Source organism: Pantherophis guttatus, chromosome 3 (genome assembly GCF_059756535.1).
Source record: "Pantherophis guttatus breed Tessera chromosome 3, ASM5975653v1, whole genome shotgun sequence".
NCBI lineage: Eukaryota > Metazoa > Chordata > Lepidosauria > Squamata > Colubridae > Pantherophis > Pantherophis guttatus.
The window spans coordinates 33,937,909-33,960,253 of NC_142065.1; the positions used below are offsets into that span (position 1 = coordinate 33,937,909).

A 22,345-nucleotide genomic window follows, 5' to 3' on the forward strand; every position below is an offset into this window, starting at 1 on the left:
GACCACAGAAAATTTCTTCAGATAACGCTGGCTCCCTCCGCCAAGAAACGGAGATGAGCACCGCACCCTGGAGTCAGACATAACTGGACGGGGAAACCTTTATCTTTGTATAATAGTAGATTATAGCAGATAGTAGCATACACTTACATTTTATCTGCATTTGTTGTAAGCAATGCATCAACATTTTCAGAAATGTAAACATTGAAAGCGAACCACAGCTATGCTCAAGTTCATGGAGTAGTCCCAAAGCATAAACCAAATGATTTTTTCTCCCAATTCTAGACTCTTGCCAAAGTAGTGCTTCAGAATAGTAATCTAACTGATAAAACGTTTTGCTCTTCCTTTTGGCCCTGAATCACCTACATGTGCTACTGCCACTGTTGGTATGAATCAGGGTTGTCAAACTGGTGGTGTCATGGTGGCGTCACATGACATATCATGACTTTTTTCCCCCTTCATTAAACCGGGTATGGGTGTGGCCAGCGTATGATGCATCCGGCCCGCGGAGCATAAGATTGACAGCCCTGGTATGAATGATTTCCACACTCATACATTATGATGTAGAAGCTATGACTTGTGGATAATCCCGAATCACTGACATTTCCAAATGGATCTTTGTTGCTATTTATTATTTATTTAGGGTATAGCATATCATACATGGACTAGCAATATATATTACCATTTCAACTAGATCAGTAGAACCTAAAAAAATATAAATGTTAAAAAGATCTATGTTCAAATACCAATGTCTTGGTATGCCATCTAATTGCTGAAGTGCAGCATTACTTATACATGTAGTCCTTGACTTAGAGCAGTTCATTTAGTGATCATTCAGAGTTACAGCATCACTGAAGTAATTTATGAACTTTTTTCACACTTACGACTGTTGCAGTGTCCACATGGTCATGTGATCAAAATTTGGATGCTGAACAACTGGCTCATATTTATGACCATCACAGTATCTCGGGGTCATTTGATCTCCTTTTGTGACTTTTTGACAAGCAAAGTCAATGGAGAAACTAGATTCACTTAACAATTGGGTTACTAAATTAATAATTGGAGTGATTTACTTAACAACTGTTACAAGAATGATTGTAGAATGGGGCAAGACTCACTTAACAAATGTCTCACTTAGCAACAGAAATTTTGGGCTCAATTGTGATCATAAATTGAGGACTACCTGTATTAAAAGGGCCAAAGTTATATAATTCTTTTAAAAATTTTAAATTTTGTATTGGTATGTGTTTTAGTTCTGGCTGTGCACCACCCTGAGTCCACTAGGAGAAGGGCGGGATACAAATTGAATAATAATAAAAAAAAATTAAAAGAAATCAGATACCGGACTGATATATGTCCTCAGCTTATTGCCAGTCACGATGTGATCTGCAGTTTGACTTGGGACCTCTCAGTCACCCTGAAGGGAAGATACTTTGCCCCAATCATTGTTGCTAAATTATCATTGGCATCCTTCAGTCTCAAGAGACTATGGTATCGTGCTCTGGAAAGAGGTCCTAAAACAGCATCTAGTATGACTAAAAAAGCCAATTCGAGAGTGGCAATCCCTTCCACACTGAGGCAGAATATTGCTAAATAGAGGCCTATTAATTCTTACCTGATCTGGGGTTTCATAATGTTTTCCTGCCATAGAATATGTTGTATTAAATCATATATAGCATACTAGGTAGAGAGGTCATCCTGTTCTCTTTTCGGAAAAATATAATTATTCCATGTCTTTATTTAAATGTAGATGACGGGAAGCTGTCATTTGAAGAGTTTAAGAAGTGTTGTGCTGATGGCATCCTCAACTCTGAGGAATTGTGGAAACTGTTCAATGATATTGACAGGCATCATTCTGGGTAAGTAGTGGGATGGATAATCTAGAAGCTTAAAAAAATGAAATGTGTACTTAACCAAACTCCTTCTTAGAAACAGCCATAGCTTTATAGCAGATCACAGATTTTTCATGCAAAAAGTTCTTGGCTTAATCATTTGCATTCCCAGAAGGATTGCAAAGATACCTATTTGAAATTCTAAAAAGCAGCTGCCATTTACGAAAAGGAAAGAGGATGTAAATTTGGTGGATAGTATTTTTCCCTGGTTTGCTTTCAGTTGCTAGAAAAATCCTTAAGCAAACAATGGTATGTAGTTAGCAGAAATACAAGCATTTTATGATGAGCTGGATGATTTTGCATCTCATGCTTCACACAATGTTTTCATTGTATTTTAGTTGGTATAGTTTTATTTCATCTTGCCTTTTTTAAATTCCAAAATACAGTATATATTCATCAAAATATGCTGAAGAAACCGCTTTTGGTTTAGACTCAAGTTTTATGCTCAATGACCTTCTCTTTCCATCAGATTTATAATGGTACGATTTAATAATTCAGTAAACCTGCAATACATTTTTGTCTAAAGAATTCATATGGCTGTTTTATGAAAACAGAAGCACTACTGATTTTGAGGAAGGTGGACCTGGAAATTCATGTTGTTTTAAGAATAGTCCAGGCTGATCATAAGTAAAATAGCATGTTAACTTCACAGCAGTATGCCTGAATTCCATGAATCAAAATCAGATTTGCTATTTTTGTCCAAGGGCATATTAAAATAATATGTAAATTATCTATGGGATATGCAAGCAATGTAATTCTGCCTATCACAGCTATAGCATAACAAATGATTTAATCAACCTCAGTATGTCCCATATCTCATATGAGGGTTTTAAGATAAAATTGATTGCCTGTAACAGCTACTGAGTTCACAGCAGAAGGAAGACCTGAATTAAGAACTATCTAATTCACAGTTGCCTAGCCACTAGTCTTTCCAGCAATATATATTTACTTTTATTGTAGACAATAATTGAGAAATTTAAACATATTTCTCTGGCAGATCAAGAGATTGAAGGCAAATTAACCCATTCTTACAGTTGTTTTTTTAAAAATTGTGTTTGGATCCTTCTTAATGGTGATTGTTTTCTTATGCGTTGTTTCTCCATCTATGCATACTATCTAGTCTCTTTATTCTTTTCTGGATAATTTTTCTGTTTTTTTATTTCAATTTGATTTTGGCAATGTATTCCTATTTTTATCTTTTAAAATTTGATGTACACTCAGAAGATCTTTTTGACATATATCAGAAAAGGAAATAGGAAAGCTATTGTCAGTCAGCATAAAGTCAACCATACTCAGCCACATAGATCAAAGGCCTGCATTAAGCAGCATCTTATGTTTGCGAGGCCAAATGGAAAATAATAGGAGCTTCTGTTGGTTGAGTATTATATGCAACAACTAACAGTGCAGTTATTTACCTGGGTAACCTGTATGCAAATAATCCTCTGCAAATGACTGAGTACGCTTAATAGACAGGAAGGGGGAAAGAAACAGAAATCTGTTTTCCCACCCCAAACTCTATAGATCTGTGATGGCGAACCTATGGCATGTGTGCTGGATGTGGCACGCTGAGCCATCTCTCCAGGCATGCCAACCATCACCTGTTGCTCTTCTAGGTTCTGGCATGCAATGCGCGCTGGCCAGCTGGTCTTTGAATGTGCACGCTGGAAACCGGAAGCTCAGCTTCCCGGTGCATGCATGTGCACCAGGGAGCTGCTCTTTCGGTTTCTGGTGTTCCCCTGCATGCGTGCGCACCCTCCCGTTTTGGCACTTGGTGCTGAAAAGGTTCACCAACACTGCTATAGATAGATTATAGTTTAGCTTTAACTTGGTATTAGAGTTCCCAGTAGGAATGGATTTCCAGAGGAAAAATTGCAGACTCCAAGAATCAGGAGCACTACTCAGGTGACCCTGAGCACACAGATAAACCTCCAAGTGCTTCAACAACCTTTAAAAGGATGCAAATGACCAGCTGTGCAAGGAATATAAATCTTTCCATTCCCCACTATCCTGTCAGAGCTGAAGAAGTTTCTTGGATGAGAAGCAAAAGGTCTTCAAAAGAAAAAAACCAGAAAGTCCAGTTGCCTCCTGAAAAAGTATCATCAATAAAGAAAGAAAAGGGAAGTAGGATGCCCAAGGCAAGAAAACAGTAGCCATATTTTGGAGGGGAAAACACACTTTCAATATGAAATGTATATTTACATAATTAGTAAAGAAACAGTCAAGCTCTCAACAAGGGCATTGCTTGTCTTGTATGCTTCTCTCTTTTCCTTTTTTTTTCTTGCTGTTTCTTTGGTCTGGTTCATTTATGATTGGATATATTAGCAAGCATCCTCATTTCAAAACAAAAGCAGTTGCTGTACCAAATTTGCATCTCATACTAGTGGAGCAGTTCACAGCCAGATTATACATTAGGTTGATGATATGGCAATCTTCCCATTTGTTAGTACTGAAACAAAGTGAAAAACCATGCCTTCTCACTCTTTTTTGCATGGGTGAGAGAGATGCTTGCCCCACTCCCACTCCTTCTCATGGCCTGTTATAAAATTGTTGGGAATGATGGGCCTTTAATCCAACAAAGCTGGAGAGCACAGGTTGGTTTAGGGCAATGTTTCTCAACCTTGACCACTTTATATGTGAACTTCAACTCCCAAAATTCCCCAGCTGGCCATACCCTTTGGGGAATTGGGTGAGAGTTGAGAGAAGGTTGAAAAAAACTGCTTTAGAATAACCTTAAACATTCTATTCCATTTTATTCTGTTATTTTTACAAAAACTCTCAGGCTGCAACTGCATGCTTTTGTTGTCTCTGATCTTCTGTCTGCAAAGAAAAAAAAAAGATGTGTATAATTACCAAAATCAGAGTGGTCTCAAATTCAAAGATCTGAAAAATTACAGCCTGACTAAAATACAAAAGACTGTTTCGAATATCTAAAAAAGTCCCCCCCCTTCCCCTCTCACATTTTATTTATTCATTGGATTTTTAAGGTGCACAACTCAAAAAATGTTTTTTTTTAATTTTATCACTTATCAAATAGCTTCTCCAAAATGTCGTTGGGTGAAACTTCAATTATTACATCCTGCGGAGTTAATGTAAAGCTGGCCTTTAGAGGAGTAGGGTATGCTGCTGTCTCCATATATATCTCCATATAGATTTCAGGTACTGGTAAATTCTCAGATTCAGTGTGAATTCAGCCATCTCCTTGATATCAACATTACTGGCTGCTATACTATAATAACAAGCAATTTTGTCTCTTGGGTATCTGTTGTTGTGGAAAGGCCATCCACAGAACTGACTCGTTTAATTTTGGTGCCTATACATTGCAAACATTATTTGGAATCAGTCAGTTAGTTGTTACTGCCTTGGGAGCAAAAATTGCTACCGGTAGTAGTTCTGAAGAGAGCAGTTGTTTTGCTGAACAATCATATATGACCTTAACTAATGCCTATAAACATAAAGGCTTGAAATTTAAGCCTGGAATGGAAATTCTGCTTTTGACTCAGGGAACAGAAGTTTTTTGTTTGTTTTTTTGAGTTGCCTTTATTCAATTCATGCCAGAAAATTTATTTATCCTTTCTCACTGAATCATACTAAAACTCAGCTGGGAAATAAGAATCAATAAACAATGCCCATCCCAAGTCAATATCAAATAAGGAAAACATATTGAATCAGGCCAATAAAGTCCTGTAACTGCATGGCTAGCCAGATGCTCATCTGTAGAAAACCAGGACATTAGAATTCTCCTTCATATATTCATATTCCCAGCAACATGACTCTTATCCCAGAGGACATATTAAGCCATTATGATTAGTAGCCATTGAAAGTCCAATACAGTCTTATCTATACTGGCTGGCAGCAGCACACCTGTGTTTAGGAACTTAATTTCAAATTGTAACATTAAGGCTGGAATTCTGTCTCTAAGTCCCAGTAACTTTTCTCTTTATTAAGTGGTAGGGCTAGTAGATTCGGGCTGCAAAAATCCAGATGATCACAATGATCACGAGAATTAGAGCAGTTCCGTTCTGGTAGCTTATCAAGGAGTCATTTCTAGAAAACATAGCAGCAGGGGTGGGTTCTATTTACCTTTACTACCGGTTCGCAACGGGACCGCACATGCGCAGAAACTTCCTGATGACATCTGGGTCAGTGGGCAGAGCCTCCCACCGGTTTTACTACCAGTTCTTGTGAACCGGTTCGAACAGGGGGCAACCCACCACTGCATAGCAGCACTTTTCTTCCATTAAATATATGTTCATCGGTTAATTGGATAGTTCTAACGTAGTGGAATTTCAATGATTGGTTGTTCCATGTGTCAACTGCAGGCAGATATTTGTATATGTGAAGGAACAGTTTTGTTTTCCAAAACAAAAAAGTTAAATATATTTGTGGATGTTTGACTAAGAGTATGAGAAAAGATGCATTCTTGGTTTCTCACTTAAAGGAATGCCTCTTTTAAGATGGCATTGGCGATCTGCAGTATATTTAAACAGATGACCTACAAACAACTTATAGTGATGTTTGATGCATTATTGTTTGCTTCCTTTGTTGCTATTTTTAAAGAAAATGAAACATTAGGAGGAGGTTATATCATATGTGGTTTTATAGACCATTCATGTTTAGGGGAGCAATGTTTAGATACTAAAGTGTGTGAAATGTGGAAAATAAATAATCAAAAGATATTGCAATGCTTTAAAATCTGCTGAATTAGTGAATTACAGACACTATTTTAGTCTTTTAGAATGTTGGTAACATGAAAGCTCTCTAAGTTTGAGAACTCTCTAAGTTTGCTCTTTGAAAAATTTTGTTCTGTTATTTCAGAAATGAACCATGCATGTCATGTCTGAATTCAGTCTGAATTAAGGATTCAAGCACTCTTGTGCTGTAGAAGTCCTATCATCCTTAGCCAGCAATACAAGGGAGGTGGCTCTCAAGGGATTTCAAACCATCTCTACTCTGATAACAAACAGACAGGCCCTGGCAAGTCAGCTTAGCAAATATTCACTCTCTATTTCAATCATGCAACAATTAGCAGGAAAGTCATTAGAAAGAACGGCTACTTTCCTGGGTGTCAGATGTAAATCACATTGTTTTTGATAGCTCTACATCACCATCTTTTTCATCTTTTCAGTGTTTTCATCTTTTATGATTCCTGTAGGGTTTTTTTGTTTAAACCTAGATTTTATTAAGGTTCCTATTGAGAAAGAGCATTTAAGGAATCTGAGTAATGTGAAAGAAATTACCAGAAGAATTACCTGACTCAGCTTATGAAAATAATATTGAAATAATTTATTTTTATTTTATTTATTTTATATTGGATTTCTATACCGCCCTTCTCCCTGAGGACTCAGGGCGGTGTACAGCCAGATTAAAAAACATGCAGAACAAATATTAAAAACAATTAAAAGATATATAAATTTGGCCCAATTAAAACTCATTTACCAATTAAAAACGTTTAAAACATTTAAAAACAGTTAAAAATTTCATCTTAAGCCAGCCCGGCTTGTTTAAATAAATGGGTTTTAAGGGCGCGACGGAAGGCACTGAGGTCTTGGATTCTCCTTATCTCTGGGGGGAGCTGATTCCAGAGGGTAGGTGCCCCCACAGAGAAGGCTCTCCCCCTGGGGGTCACCAGCCTACATTGTCTGGCTGATGGCACCCCGAGGAGGCCCTCTCTGTGGGAGCGCACGGGTCGATGGGAGGTCGTTGGTAGCAGCAGGCGGTCTCGAAGATAGCTAGGCCCTATGCCATGGAGCGCTTTAAAGGTGATAACCAACACCTTGAAGCGCACTCGGAAGACAACTGGGAGCCAGTGCAGCTCGCGCAGGAGCGGTGTTACATGGGAGCGCCATGCTGCTCCCGTCACTACCCGCGCTGCTGCGTTCTGGACCAGCTGGAGCCTCCGGGTGCTCCTCAAGGGGAGCCCCATGTAGAGAGCGTTGCAATAGTCAAGGCGAGAGGTGACGAGGGCGTGAGTGACTGTGCACAGGGAATCCCGATCAAGAAAGGGCCGCAACTGGCGAATCAGGCGAACCTGACAAAAGGTCCCCCTGGTTACAGCCGTCAGATGTTCCTCCAAGGACAGCTGCATATCCAGGAGGACTCCCAGATTGCGAGCCCTCTCTGTGGGGGCCAAAGACTCGCCCCCAATAGTCAGTGATGGAGTCAACTGACTATATCGGGATGCTGGGAGCCACAGCCACTCAGTCTTGGAAGGGTTGAGCTTGAGCCTGTTCCTCCCCATCCAGACCCGTACAGCCTCCAGGCACTGGGACATCACTTCAAGGGCATCGTTGGGGTGGCCTGGGGTGGAGATGTACAGCTGGGTGTCATCAGCGTACTGGTGGTATCTCACCCCAAAGCCACGGATGATCTCACCCAGCGGCTTCACATAAATGTTGAACAGAAGGGGCGAGAGGACCGATCCCTGCGGCACTCCACAATTGACAGGGTTATTGAATATTGAAATTAACATTGAAATAATTGACATAGAATAAGATGAGGAGATGTGAAATTATGTAGTCCTGATACCTTATAAGAATAGCATATTCTATTCTGTGCATAAAGAAAGACTATATGGCATTATACATGCTCAAGATGGAGATATCAACAGGTGTGCAAGAACCTGAATGCTTTAAGATGTACTAAAAAGAGAGGGGGTTCATAAAAATCCCTGTTTTAATGCTACATAGTTACCTCTAATGCCAATCTACTGATGGGAATTGTAATAAAAAAACTAGATAGGAAAAGAAAGGAAATGGAGTATCTTGGATGATGAAATATGAACAGGAATGCTGCGTACCATAAAAGCCAATATCTTCAAGCCAGGGAGAAGCAGCTTGTAACCTCTGGTTAAATGCAGCTCCCCATTCCGTTTTTGTGACCCCAGAACCTCCACCAATTGGACCACAAAATTTTATCTGCATGATTTCCAAAATTTGATAACATAGTTTCCTACCACTTTGAATTGGGAAAGCTATAAATTCTATAACAAATTCCAAAATAAGCTTAACTTAACACACTTCAGGACTTTTTTTAAAAAAAAGTATCTGAACCTTAGCTTGTGTCATCTGCCACCCTCCTCCCACAACACATACAGCATTGTGCAAAGACATCATTTCTGTTTAATAGCAAGACAATTTATAAGGTTACACTCAGAAATAATTTTGCAGCTGTTGCATCTTTCTCTTTCTGATGACTTTTGAATGTATATGTGATAAGAAGAAATATTTTTTTTTAAAAAACCCATTATTATTATAGGTCAAAGATAACACATCTGTGCCCCTCTCCCTTAAAAAACAAAAACCATCTGGAAGCACCCTAGGATATCCTGACCTCAGAAAAGTAAAAAAAAACCCAAAAGATAAAAAGGAATGACAGAGGAACTTGAGAGAATCTGAATGATGGGGCAAAAATATCACTGCCTGTCATAATACAGATCTAAATTTAGGTGGCATAACAGCACCTAGGAGCAATGTACTTTTTCAGGTGAATAGAAAAAGGAAATAGACATCTCTAAAAATTCAGCATCTATTTAATAGCTCATAGGGATGTGGGCTTTTCAAAACAGTATATGTTCCATGCATACTGAGAGCTGGATTTCTCTGTCAATGGTGTCAACTCCAATATCTTCTGAAACATCACATCCCACGGAGCAGTAGCATAGCTTCCCCTTAATGATTCCTTAATCTTGGCTTGAAGCAATTTCTAGAAAAGTAATTAAGTTAACCCAGGGGTGAAATCCAGCAGGTTCTGACAGGTTCTGGAGAACCGGTAGCGGAAATTTTGAGCAGTTCAGAGAACCGGTAGCGGAAATTTTGAGTAGTTCGGAGAACCGGCAAATACCACCTCTGGCTGGCCCCAGAGTGGGGGGGGGAGTGGAGATTTTGCAATATCCTTCTCCCAGGAGTGGGGAGGGAATGGGGATTTTGCCATATCCTTCCCCTGGAGTGGGATGGGAGTGGAGATTTTGCAGTATCCTTCCCTGTCACCCCACCAAGCCACACCATGCCCCCCAAGCCATGCCCAGAGACCCGGTAGTAAAAAAAATGGATTTCTCCATTGATTAACCTCAATCTCTGGCAACAAGTAGTGGTCATCTGAAAAACAAATAAAGATATATGCCGACTCCAGGTTAGAGTCATTGCAGCCAGTCTGAGAGTTAAAGAGTATTCAATTATATTAGCATAATAAGATTGTTCCCAATGAATGATTGGTACTGACAGGCTGCTGATGTCCCTAGAAAAACAAGCTACTGTGACTGAGTGACTGTTTACTGTTGTTGGCTATGGAGAGCTGAACGAAGCAGAATGAAAGGTGTCACTTTCCTGACTAGATAGTCATGTCCAGAATTGGGAGCTGCTGTCTTACCTTGGATATTAATATTGGATATTGTGTGTATGAATATATGAGCATATGCATACAATTCCTGAGCATTCAAATCTATGCTCCTGCTGATATATCTATTTTCAAGAGCCTCTTAATTCTCCAGATGACTGAAAGACTCAAGACAGCTTTACCCAGTGATTAGGAACTGAATTCTAACTGAAAAGGTATAAGAGGTGGAAATAGAGTTTGGTGGAAATAGAGTTTGGGAAGTGCGTGCCAGCTTTATGCCGGGCAAGGATGTACAGACCAAATTGTTGCTCTTTTGCTAGACACTGAACATGTACATGTTTACTGTATAATACTTGATACGGATAATGCATATTATGAAACCAATAGGCTTGCATTATGGAATATTTTGTATAAATATAGTCTTGAAGGTTAATTGCTAGAAGTGATAGCTGTTTATGATAGCAATAGCACTTAGACTTATATACCATTTCATAGTGCTTTTACAGCCCTCTCTGTGGTTTATAGAATCAGCATATTGCCCCCAACAACCTGAGTCCTCGTTGTACCGACCTCGGAAAGATGGAAGGCTGAGTCAACCTTGAGCCGGTGAGATTTGAACTGCCAAACTGCAGCTAGCAGTCAGTTGAAGTAGCCTACAGTGCTGCACTCTAATTACTGTGACACCTCGGCTCATGATGATGTAAAGCATGCATCAGAATAAGTGAAAAGCATAGCTAAGCATTCAACACCAAGCGTACTATAAGCTGTGGATATAAAAGGGAGAATGAATAGGCTGAGAGGAAGTGTAAGACTGAGAAAGTCATGACTGAATGGAATTGATGAAATCCTGAAAAAGAGAAGTGAGACTTTAGAGATGATTGTCTCATTTCATTGCTTCCATTTCTTTGCTTATTTGTTTCTCATTCCTTTTCTGTATTCTACGTCACATAGCTTACCCCCAAAAAGGATAGTGTTGAATATGCAAGTAGGAGTGAGTCTTATATTAGCCTTCACTCATTGGTTCATTTTCCCCAGCGGGAAAATGAACAAGCGTCAGTGGCTGACAGGCTGGACAGCTCCCTGTAAAAGGAGCTGCAGCCTCGGGCAGTTCTCAGTTCGTAGTTATTTTTGTTGTTGTTCCTGTTGCCTGAAATAAACGGTTGTTTAACTTCACTACGATTGTCCTGCCTCTCTTTTCGTGTCCAGACTTAACAGATAGAGTAGGTATATAACTTATGCCTCGTTTCTCATATTAAGAAAATGATTTTAACTCAAAAAGATCTGACAAAGAAAGCATGCTATGCTACATATCATATGTGAATGATGGGTCCCAAGAGGTGGTTCTTTTCCACCATGACACCTACCTGATGAGACAGTTTGTGACCCTCTGTAAAAAATGGCCAGGCTGAGTCTGAGGGAGGGGGTCAAACACATCATCAGTCATGAGTTCCTTTGCACCCACAAAGATCTAGGTTCAGCCCACCTTGAATTCCTTCTACTCTTATCTTCTGCTGATTTTCCTTGACTGCAAGGAGTTCAAATTCTTGTAGAGAACTCAAGCTTATAATAAATCTTTATACCTGTTTGAACTGTCTGGATCTCCTGATTTTCATGGCACTTGTCACCCTCTCCCTCCAAAAGTTAGTTTCATCTCTGTTAACATTCAGGAAGTCCCTCAAGATCTGGTTATGTCACCAGGCCTGGGAATCCCAGGGAACCGATGATATTTGAAGATGGCTCCTCTATAGTGATTGCTATGCTTACTCTCTCAATTTGTAGTTTTCATACAGTATTCTAATTTTTTAAATAATATTTTAAGTTTTAATAACGATTATGCATATTTTATTGTTTTTATGACTGTTATATTGTTGTTTTATTTGATTGTTGTACACCAGCCAGAGTCACATCTGGTAAAATAGGTGACCATATAAATTTGACAAATAAGAGCAGAGCCTCCAAATAGAATACATTCTAATTTAGTATGAGGTTTGTAATATGAATGAAAAATAAGAAAAATAGCATGCTGGTTTCATTTTCGCTAGGAGATTGGTTTTCAAGAAATGCCAACTGCTGATTTGTTTTGAGACATAGCAAGAACGTTAGCTAAACAATGGGATGCAAAGAGTAAATAGCGACATTGAGATTATTATGGAAAGGCTGAGTCTCATATTTTCCAGTGTGTCTCCAATCCTTTGGGGAAAAGGCTGACATCTGGGAAGATAAATATTTTAGACTGCCTATTCATAATATTTCCTTCCATTCACGCCCCCGCAGAGACACACACCTTCCATCTTTGCTTTAATCCCACAGTGATGATTGCTGACTGAATATTCTAAGTAAATAGATTTTATCAAGTAGAAAAATATGCCAATTTATATTCTGAATCTGCCCCCAGAATATATTTCTGATTCTATTTGTTGTTAAAGCATGTCCCAGAAAACATGCCCTTGAGCACCTTAAAAATCTGAATTCTTTAGCAGTTATTGCATTAGACTAGAGCCGAAGAGCTCTTTAGTTCTACTCAATAGTAAAACATGATACCAAGGCCACCAATGTGTGTATGCATAATTTCCTGTTGTTGTTGTTGTTGTTGTTGTTGTTAATCACTACACAGTCAGCCAGATGTTCAGACTGGATTAGCATTTTTGTCTGCCTATCGAGTCTGTACCAAGGACCTGGAATAGGCAAATCTAGATGTTTGACGGTGTTACAGATATTGTCGCAGGATGGAAGCTGTTCCAAATAAAGCTGCCTTCTGCAATTGTCTGATGGCAAATTTGTCAATGCCTATGGCTTTCAAGTGGTGTTCCAGTTGTTCTGGGATTGCACCCAAGGTGCCTATTACTATTGGTACTACCCTTGCTTGCCTTTGCCATAGTCATTCTATTTCTATTTGTAGGTCTTTGTATTTTGCTAGCTTCTCCAGTTCTTTCTCTTCTATTCTGCTGTCTCCAGGCACTGCCACATCCACTATCCATTATTATTTTTGTTGTTGTTGTTGCTGCTGCTGCTATTGTTATTATTGATATTGTTGTTATTAAATCTAATTTTTGAGCTGATGAAATTCCAATAGTTTTGAGCTGCCCCCATAACTGAAACAATGAAAATACAATAATAACCAGATTTAAATAATAATTTATAATAAGAACAACACACCTGACAAGAAGAAAGCAAAGGGATTTTACTCTCCTTACCAAAGGACTGGGTGAAGAGCCAGGCTTTCAAAGGCCATTCTAAACAGCAGGATGGGGAACATCCAATCATCAGGTGAAACATTATTTGAGAGGGGAGGCACTGCTACAGGAATGGCATGCTTCCAGGGTTCTAATACATAACAGAATGTGCCAAGTTTAGAATAGAATAGAATAGAATTCTTTATTGGCCAAATGTGATTGTACACACAAGGAATTTGTCTTGGTGCATACGCTCTCAATGTACATAAAAGAAAAGATACATTTGTCAAGAATCATCAGATACAACACTTAATGATAGTCATAGGGAACAATAAGCAATCAAATCATATTAGGAAACAGTCAATATAAATCTTAAGGATACCAGCAACAAGGTTGCAGTCATACAGTCATAAGTGGGAGGAGATGGGTGATAGGATTAATAGTAATGCAGACTTAGTAACTAGTTTGACAGTGTTGAGGGAATTATTTGTTTAGCAGAGTGATGGCGTTCGGGAAAAAACTGTTCTTGTGTCTAGTTGTTCTGGTGTGCAGTGCTCTATAGTGTTGTTTGAGGGTAGGAGTTGAAACAGTTTATGTCCAGGATGCGAGGGGTCTGTAAATATTTTCACAGCCCTCTTTTTGGCAGTATACAGGTCCTCAATGGAAGGCAGGTTGGTAGCAATTGTTTTTTCTGCAGTTCTAATTATCCTCTGAAGTCTGTGTCTGTCTTGTTGGCTTGCAGAACCAAACCAGACAGTTATAGAGGTGCAGGTGACAGACTCAATAATTCTTCTGTAGAACTCTATCAGCAGCTCCTTGGGCAGTTTGAACTTTCTGAGTTGGTGCAGAAAGAACATTCTTTGTTGTGCTTTTTTGATGACGTTTTTGATGTTAGGTGTCCATTTTAGGTTTTGAGATATGGTAGAACCTAGAAATTTGAAGGTCTCTATGTTGATTACTGTGTTGTCTAGTATTGTAAGAGGTGGTAGTATGGGAGGTTTCTCTTAGAGTCCACCACCATTTCTATAGTTTTGAGTGTGTTCAGTTCCAGATTGTTCTGGTTGCACTACGAGGCTAGTTGTTCAACCTCCTGTCTGTATGCAGATTAATCATTGCAGGATCAAATTACTCAGATGCTACAGGAATTAGGATATCCCTCAAATAACCCAGCCATATGTCATGTAGGGCTTTATAAGTAATATCTAAACCTTGAATCACACTCAGAAACTGGCAACTAGTACAGCTTGCAAAGTAGAGGTGTTACATGAACATTCTGTCTGAAAGGCCCCTCCATCTAAGAGAGGGAGCAACCGATGTACCAGATTAAGTTGTTCATTTTTGTTCATTTTTGAGCCATTCAGTTTTGTTAGGATTGAGCTGGAGATGATTCCTTCCCATCCAAAGCCACACAGGCTCCAGGCACTAGTGTAACTTGGCCAGCCCACTGTAGAAATATATAACTGAGTATCATCAAACCAGCAAATAACTTCATCCAATGATTTATTGTAGAAGTTGAAAATTTGGGAGACAGAGTAGAATGACGCAGCACCCACAGAGGAGGGGCCTAGGGAACTACCTACCCCTCAACCAACACCAACTAAAAACCAGCCCTCTAGAAAGGAAGATAAGCATCATAAAATGGTGCCCCTAATCCAGGGTGGGTTCTACTTACCTTTACTACCGGTTCGCAACAGGAGCACATGTGCGCATGCGCAGATCGTCAATTATGACATCCAGGTGGGTGGGCAAATCGTCCCACCGCTTTTACTACTGGTTCTATAGAACTGGACAGAACCGGGAGCAACCTGCCAATGCCCTAATCCACACACATACAAGGGCAATATGAACCAAGGCTCTACCAATCTACCAATTCTAGGCAGTGACTAACCCCTCAGCTGAACTGCCCATTAGATCCTCAGGAAATATCCCAAGCTCTCCCTGAAAGCCCACTGAGTCATCATTAATATTTTCTTGCCTCTTGGACTTCCGGTTGGCACCGCAAGCTTCGTGGACGGTCTCCTTAGACCGCCAGCCCTGTGACTTCATAAAAGCCGCTTTGACAGCGTAAATCGGCTGTCTGGTGGCTGAAAAACCTCCCCTTCGGGAAAAGAAGGAGAGGAGAGCTGGTGGGCAAGAGTAGAACTCCCTGAAAGTCCTCTGGAATATTTCCAGAGGCTTGGAGGGTGAGAGCTCCCTAGTCAGCCCCCAAGAAGCTCCGAAGCCGGAACGACTCTGTGTAAGCAGAGCGAGAAGCTGCAATCCAATCCTGCTGTCAAAAGTGAGTCTGATTGATTACAAGCACAGGCAGAGCGGAAACAGGGAACAAGCCTTAAAAGTAACAGAGTGTAACTCCGGAGTTAGTTTGTTTCAAACTGAATTTCATTGAGCTGGAGGCTGAAGATGGCGTCTTTGTTATGGTTTTGAAAGTGAAAGCCAGAAATGAAAGTGCTTATTGAGAACTTTGCGCTGGGAGAGTGGATTAAAGCTGCGGGGAAGTGAGAGCTTGTGGAGAAAAGACTATTTTGCCTGATAAATTAGAGACTATAAATTACAAGCATTTTAAAGTTGTTCAAGGGACTTTGTGGCTTTGAAAAAAAAAGATCTTTTTAAAAGGTAAAAAAAAAATGGCTTCTAAACAAGTTAAACCAGGAGTTGTTAAAGGAGGGGGAGGTTTCCAGTTGTGTCAGTGGTGACACAGAAAGCACAGCTTCCGGCTGATTCATAGAGTCAGGAGGCTGCTCTTAATGATTTTAAAGAATTTATGAAAGAAGCCATGAACAGTCAAGCAACAGTAATGAAAGAAGCTATGAATAATCAAGCCACAGCAATGAATAACCTAACAGTACTTGTGGAAGGGAAATTAAAGAAAGTTGAGGAGGATATAAAGTCAATTAAAGAAGTGGTTGCAATAAAACACGATGAAATAAGAGATGATATTGTTTATGCTGTATCAGGATTGTCAAAACTTGTTATCCAGTTGGATGGGAAAGTGGAAGAAATTAATGAAGCCAATTTAAATTTGGAAAGCAAAATGGGAGATGTCATGACCAAAACAGAGAAAGTGGATGATGGCATTTTGGATAAAAATTTGGTGGGTGATGCAGAACATTTTGAAAAGAAGGTTGAAATTTACTCCTCAATTGTTCCTACTGGGTATAGCGATGGATTGTACAGTATTAGAGACTAAATTGATTTTGAACTTAATATCAGCAGCTAGGCTGTTGGTAGCGCAAAATTGGAAGAAGGACTCTTTGCCTACTATTGAAGAGTGGATACTGAAAGTAACGAATTTAGCAGAAATGGCGAAAATCTCAGCGTATTTGAAGGACTATACACAAGAAAGATACGTATCGGAATGGAGAAGATGGATTGATTATATTCAAAATAAGTATCAGACAAGAAAATATCAAATAGCTTATGAATGAACATTAAGTATTAGAAGTATTATGTTATCTATAGTGGAGTTAAGGTTTTGGGGGGAATTAGTAGTCTGAGAATAGGTAGGTTAATCTATTTTATGATTATTAAATGAAATACCTTGAATTTTGCTCTGGGAAGTCTGGGGGGGGGAGGGTGGGATGAAGGGAGGGAAAGGGTGGGGGGAATATTGGGGGGAATTTTTTTTTCTGTAAAACTTTTCAATAAAAAATATATATATATTCTCGCCTCTTAATTTTTAAGTGATTTTAATTAAAAATAAATATATAAGAAGAAGGCATCCTGCAGAGCAAAATATCAGCTTCTAGCATCATTTTTCTTTATTAGACTCTCTAGGGCTCACTTGTGTTTTATAAGCATTCGTTTAAACAATATTTTCTTTTAGAAATGCTTCCACTTGACCAGTAATTAGATCTCTGTCTTTCAGGCAATTTGTTGGTAAATATATGTTTTGTAGCTATCCACAGACACCATTCTAATTCATGAATAAGATGCTTCTATACCGTGGTAACTACTTTCTGAGATTATTTACAGTATACGTTCTCATTATCCTATGCTGAGTGAGAAGGTAAACTGCAGGGAGAAACAATTATACCTTCTTCATTTATTTTATTTATTTATTTTATTTGTCAAGCATATATAAGATAACAGGTAAAACTATAAACATAATTTGAATACATGAAAAGAGTAAGGGTAAAAATAAAAAGGAATATTAGGACAGGGACGGTAGGCACGCTGGTGCAGAGTTCCATAGAGGTGAGAGCCTCAGAGATAAATGAAATCAATACAACAAAGATTCATGTGTTACTAATTCAGTGCACAAATGCTCAGAATAAACTAATTGAATTTCTTAATCCTGCTCTCTTTTTCTCATTATCTCTCTGTAGTCTACAAAAATAAATATATCTATTGGAACACGTAATGAAAGGATTGTTAAATTTCTTTGGAAAATGTTCCAAATTACCTTTAAACACAAAAAAGTATTTCTGCAAACCTCAGCTCAAAAGGCCATTTAACTTCATGGGAAGTTGTGCCCATTTCCTTCTGCCTGACTTGCCAGCTTTCCTTTAAAAAAACAAAGCAGGGGAAAAAAAACCCTACACAAACAAGGGCCAGGAGGAGACCCTCTGTTGTGGACTGATGTGGGTGTTACTTTTGCTTGCCTCTTGTCTCAGTTCTGGAATCCTTCCAGGGCCCCTGATGGTATAGGGCAGGGGTCTGCAACCTTAAACACTCAAAGAGCCATTTGGATCCGTTTCCCACAGAAAAGAAATCACCGGAACCCACAAAACCTGGGTAGGCATGGCCAACTCGACATCACTCACTCCCACTCAGTCACATGAAACCCTTCCAACCATGCTTACCCAGGTTTTGTGCCTCCTGGTGTTACTTTAGGTCCCTGATGGCGAACCTATGGCATGCGTGCCACAGGTGGCACACGTAGCCATATCAGTGGGTATGCCAGCTCAGCTCTGGGTTGCCTGTGTGGTTTTCGGGAATTCTGGGCCCACCAGAAGTAGGAAAACAGGCTGTTTCCTGCCTCCAGAGGGCCTGGGGAGTGTGTGGGGAAGGCCTGTTTTTCTTTCTTACCTGGCTCCAGATCCTCTCTATGCATCTGTGGAGGGTGAAAACAGCCTTTCCCACTCCCTCGGAGGCCCTCTGGAGGCCTGAAACGGCTCATTTCCCAACTCCCAGTGGGACCGGAAGTGACATTTTTTGCTGTTCCCAGCCTCCAGAGCCTCTCTAGAAGTCTCTAGGAGCCTCTCTAGGAGTCTCTGGGGGCTGGGGACAGCAAAAAACGTCACTTCCTGTCCCACCGGGAGTTGGGAAATGGGCCCTTTCAGGGCTCCGAGAGAGTGGGAAAGGCTGTTTTCGCCTTTCCCAGATGCAAAGAGAGGATCTGGAGGCAGGTAAGAAAGAAAAATGGGCCTACCAGGCCATCATGTGCCAGGAGGCACATGTGCATGCACAGAGGGGGCGCATAGAATTATGGGTGTGGGCATATGCATGCGCGAACCTCCCCCACCCATGCCTCTCCTGGCACACAATGGTAAAAAGGTTAGCCATCACTGCCTTAGTAATCGCCCTTACCTTCTTAGGCCAAGCGAGGACTAACTGGGAGGGGAGGGTGAGGGGCGGGGCCAGCCAGTGGTGGGTTCAGCGGACAGGGAGCCACAACAGGGGGACGGAAGAGCCACATGCGGCTCCAGAGCTGCAGGTTGAAGACACCTGGTATAGGGGCAGATGGCAGGGGGTAAATATATTGCTGCTAATCCTACAAATCAGAAGGTCCATGATTCACATCTTACCCCAGTTCACAGTGATCTTATCCAGTCAATGTCATTCAGTCTTACAGCCTTTCATTGGAAATGCAAGAATAAAAAGCAAAGAATAACATTTTCTTGAAGAATTTTCAGTACTATTTTGTATGGATGCTAAATCATTATAAGCATCACAATGATGATTAGTACCATTATCCCACTGTATACTGCCATGTCTTCAAGAGGTTAAAAGAAGCACAATTGTTCGAATTTATTGAAATAGAAAAAGGCACTAGACAAGGATGTCCACTGTCCCCACTATTGTTTATATTGACATTGGAAGTCTTAAATAGAAATATTAGAGAAGAAAAGGAGATAAAAGATATGAAAATTCGAAAGGAAGAATACAAGCTATAAGCCTTTGCAGACGACCTGGTTTTTATTATGGAAGAACCATTAACATCAATAAAAGAAGCACAATTTGATGTTAGCAAAACAACTTGAAAATGCCATTACATTCTTTTTTGTATTTGCTCCTAGAGTTGTCCATAGAAAATTTGGTTGAGGAGAATTAATATACCATAAAGCACTTTGTACAAACAACGTACTACTGTAATTTATTACTCAAAGAACAATTAAAGCATAATATTTCTGTTCTGCAATCTACGCAGTCAGCATTCTGTTTTACAGCATCTTAGCAGCTTGTGTTTTCTTGAGGTTTGTCTTAGCAATAAATTATTCAGCATTTTAATTATTAATTGGTTAATGTTTGTTACAAATTCAGAAGATAAAAAGGGCTCAGTAAGTACAAAAATGCAGTTGGCTTCCTTGCAGAGACAGGAAGCAATATGTTTTTATGCAGTGTGGTCATTCACACACATACAGATCTTTAGCTGTAAAGAAGCCATCAAATACCTTAATTGCTTTTATTAAAATGGTGTCATAAATCCTGAAAGCCTAGCATCTAATGTTAAAAAACTAATAGTGTATTCAAAAACCATATGAAAAACCATCCGGAAACTGATTAATTACTAGATCCACTTCAGTCTCTGTCTACCACTATCTGCTTTAAAGCAGCTAATTTCCTTAATCATAGTGACTTTCCATGTTCTGATGCAATCAAACTAAGCATAACAGCACAACTGAATTGAACCAGGGGTGGGTTCTAAATTTTTTTTACTACCGGTTCTGTGGGTGTGGCTTATTTTGTGGGCATGGCTTGGTGGGGGAGGTAATATCACTGGGTGGGCGTGGCCAACTTTTTTTTTTTTTACTTTTAAAAGCATTTTTTCTGCAACCTTAAGAGGTTGCAGAAAAAAATGCTTTTAGAAGCCTCTGATGATCAGGCAACTCAGCTGGGATCGCCAGAGGCTTTTAAAGGCATATTTTTCCTACAACCTCTTCGGCCGAAGAAGTTGCAGAAAAAAATGCTTTTAGAAGCCTCTGATGATCCCAGCTGAGCCGCGTGGTCATCAGAGCCTCTTTTTTTTTAACTTTTAAAAGCATTTTTCGGCCGAAGAGGTTGTAGAAAAAATGTTTTTAAAAGTTAAAAAAAAAAAGCCTCTGATGAGGTGGGTGGGGTAAGCGAGCGGCGACCGGGCCGGGGACCGGTTTGGGGGTGTGGCCAGCCAAAGTTATTACCGGTTCTCCGAACTACTACAAATTTTTACTACCGGATCTTGCGAACTGGTGCGAATCAGGAGCAACCCACCACTGAATTGAACCTTCTTTGTAGTAACTACAGTATTCAAGGGAACTTACTCTCAGGTGACTGTGCATTAGGTTGTACCCATGGCCTGCAATTAACCTATTTTCAGTGTATATCATATAGACTGTATATTAGGGTACAATTGTGGTTGGAGCACACAATGGTGGTTAATCTCACCAAATTGAATCTCACCAGGCTCAAAGTTGACTCAGCCTTCCATCCTTCCGAGGTGGGTAAAATGAGGACCCAGATTGTTGGGGGCAATATGCTGACTCTGTAAACTGCTTAGAGAGGGCTGGAAAGCACTATGAAGCGCTATATAAATCTAAGTGCTATTGCTATTAATTAAATTAACTGTTTCCAGATATCTGGAGATATGGCTTGTCGAGTGCTGACGTGACTGACTTCATCATGACATCCCCGTGTCATATTAATCCCCAGATTGCTGTGGGGGATTTGTAGATCCTTGCTGGAGGCTGTCTACCTTGGCTGCGATTTCATTTAATTATTATAATATAAAAAATAACATTTCTGCAGGCAGAAGGCAATCCTCCTGGGAAGCTTTAGTGATATAATTATTAGGGGGGGTGGACACCAGGAGCTTATCTCCCTGTTCCAGGGGATGATTTGGGCAGAGTTGAGGAGAAATGTATTTGAATATATGGGTGCTGGGTGCTGCATTATTAGTGTCTTTGGAGGTGAAAGGGTTCCTGGGACTGTGGATCCTTTGCTCACATTTTAGTTGCTTCTACGGTAGGGAAGTAAGAGTCGACTCTCATCTGTTTTTGTACCTTATTAGATTTCAAGTTAGGTTCCAGTAATGTTGTAGGGGTCTGATCTGGGTTCTTTTCTTGGTCTTGTATGTGTTTTGGGATGTCGGGTTGAGCCAGAAGTAGTTGCCATCTTGGTTTGTCCATTATTTCTAGTTGTTTTTGCCAAAGGCACTGAAATATAATTCCTCTCTCATATTCTTTTTTCACCATTTTTTAAAAACAAAAGAAGCATCTATTTTCTGTGAAACAGATGGCACAGGGTTATTACTGGGACAGAAAGCCAAATGTGACACTGTGGGAAACTTACAATGTGGCCACTGAAAACTTAGAGAACTCTGAAACAGTATGCAAAATAAGAAAAAAAGAGTATCGTATGGAATCCTCTATTTACCTACCTAGCCAAAAAAAAAACAACCTCAGAGAACTCAATGAACTTTCTTTTAAGTAAATAGTTCCCCAACAGAGCACGTGTGTTTTACAGGCAAAGTTTCCCGATCATGAGAAGGCGGAGAAAAACCTGCCTTATGTCTTTAGAAAAGGGAATTTCAACATGACAGTCAGCCTCATTTGTTCGGCTTCCTTCCTATCTCTCCTCTATCTACTGATCCCATCTTATTTGCACAGAAATACTAGGATCTGGTCACTCACTGGTGATGGAAAATCATTAACATTAGAGTAAAATGGCCTAAAGAATGTGTGCCAAGCAATACCTGCAGATGCTCCGCTTCTACTATCTATCATCTCCCCCTCCCTCCCTCCCTCTCTCTCTTTC

The 22,345-nt window shown here is 39.9% G+C and overlaps 1 protein-coding gene across 2 annotated transcripts in view; it reads left to right on the plus strand.

Moving 5' to 3' along the window:
• Nucleotides 1–22,345, plus strand: part of NECAB3 (N-terminal EF-hand calcium binding protein 3) — a 95,617-nt gene that overhangs the window by 34,405 nt on the left and 38,867 nt on the right. For both annotated transcript variants that reach the window (XM_034414046.3, XM_034414045.3), the window contains exon 3: nt 1,748–1,856. In XM_034414046.3, the coding sequence (XP_034269937.1) occupies nt 1,748–1,856 (109 nt within the window). The remainder of the gene's footprint in view (nt 1–1,747; nt 1,857–22,345) is intronic.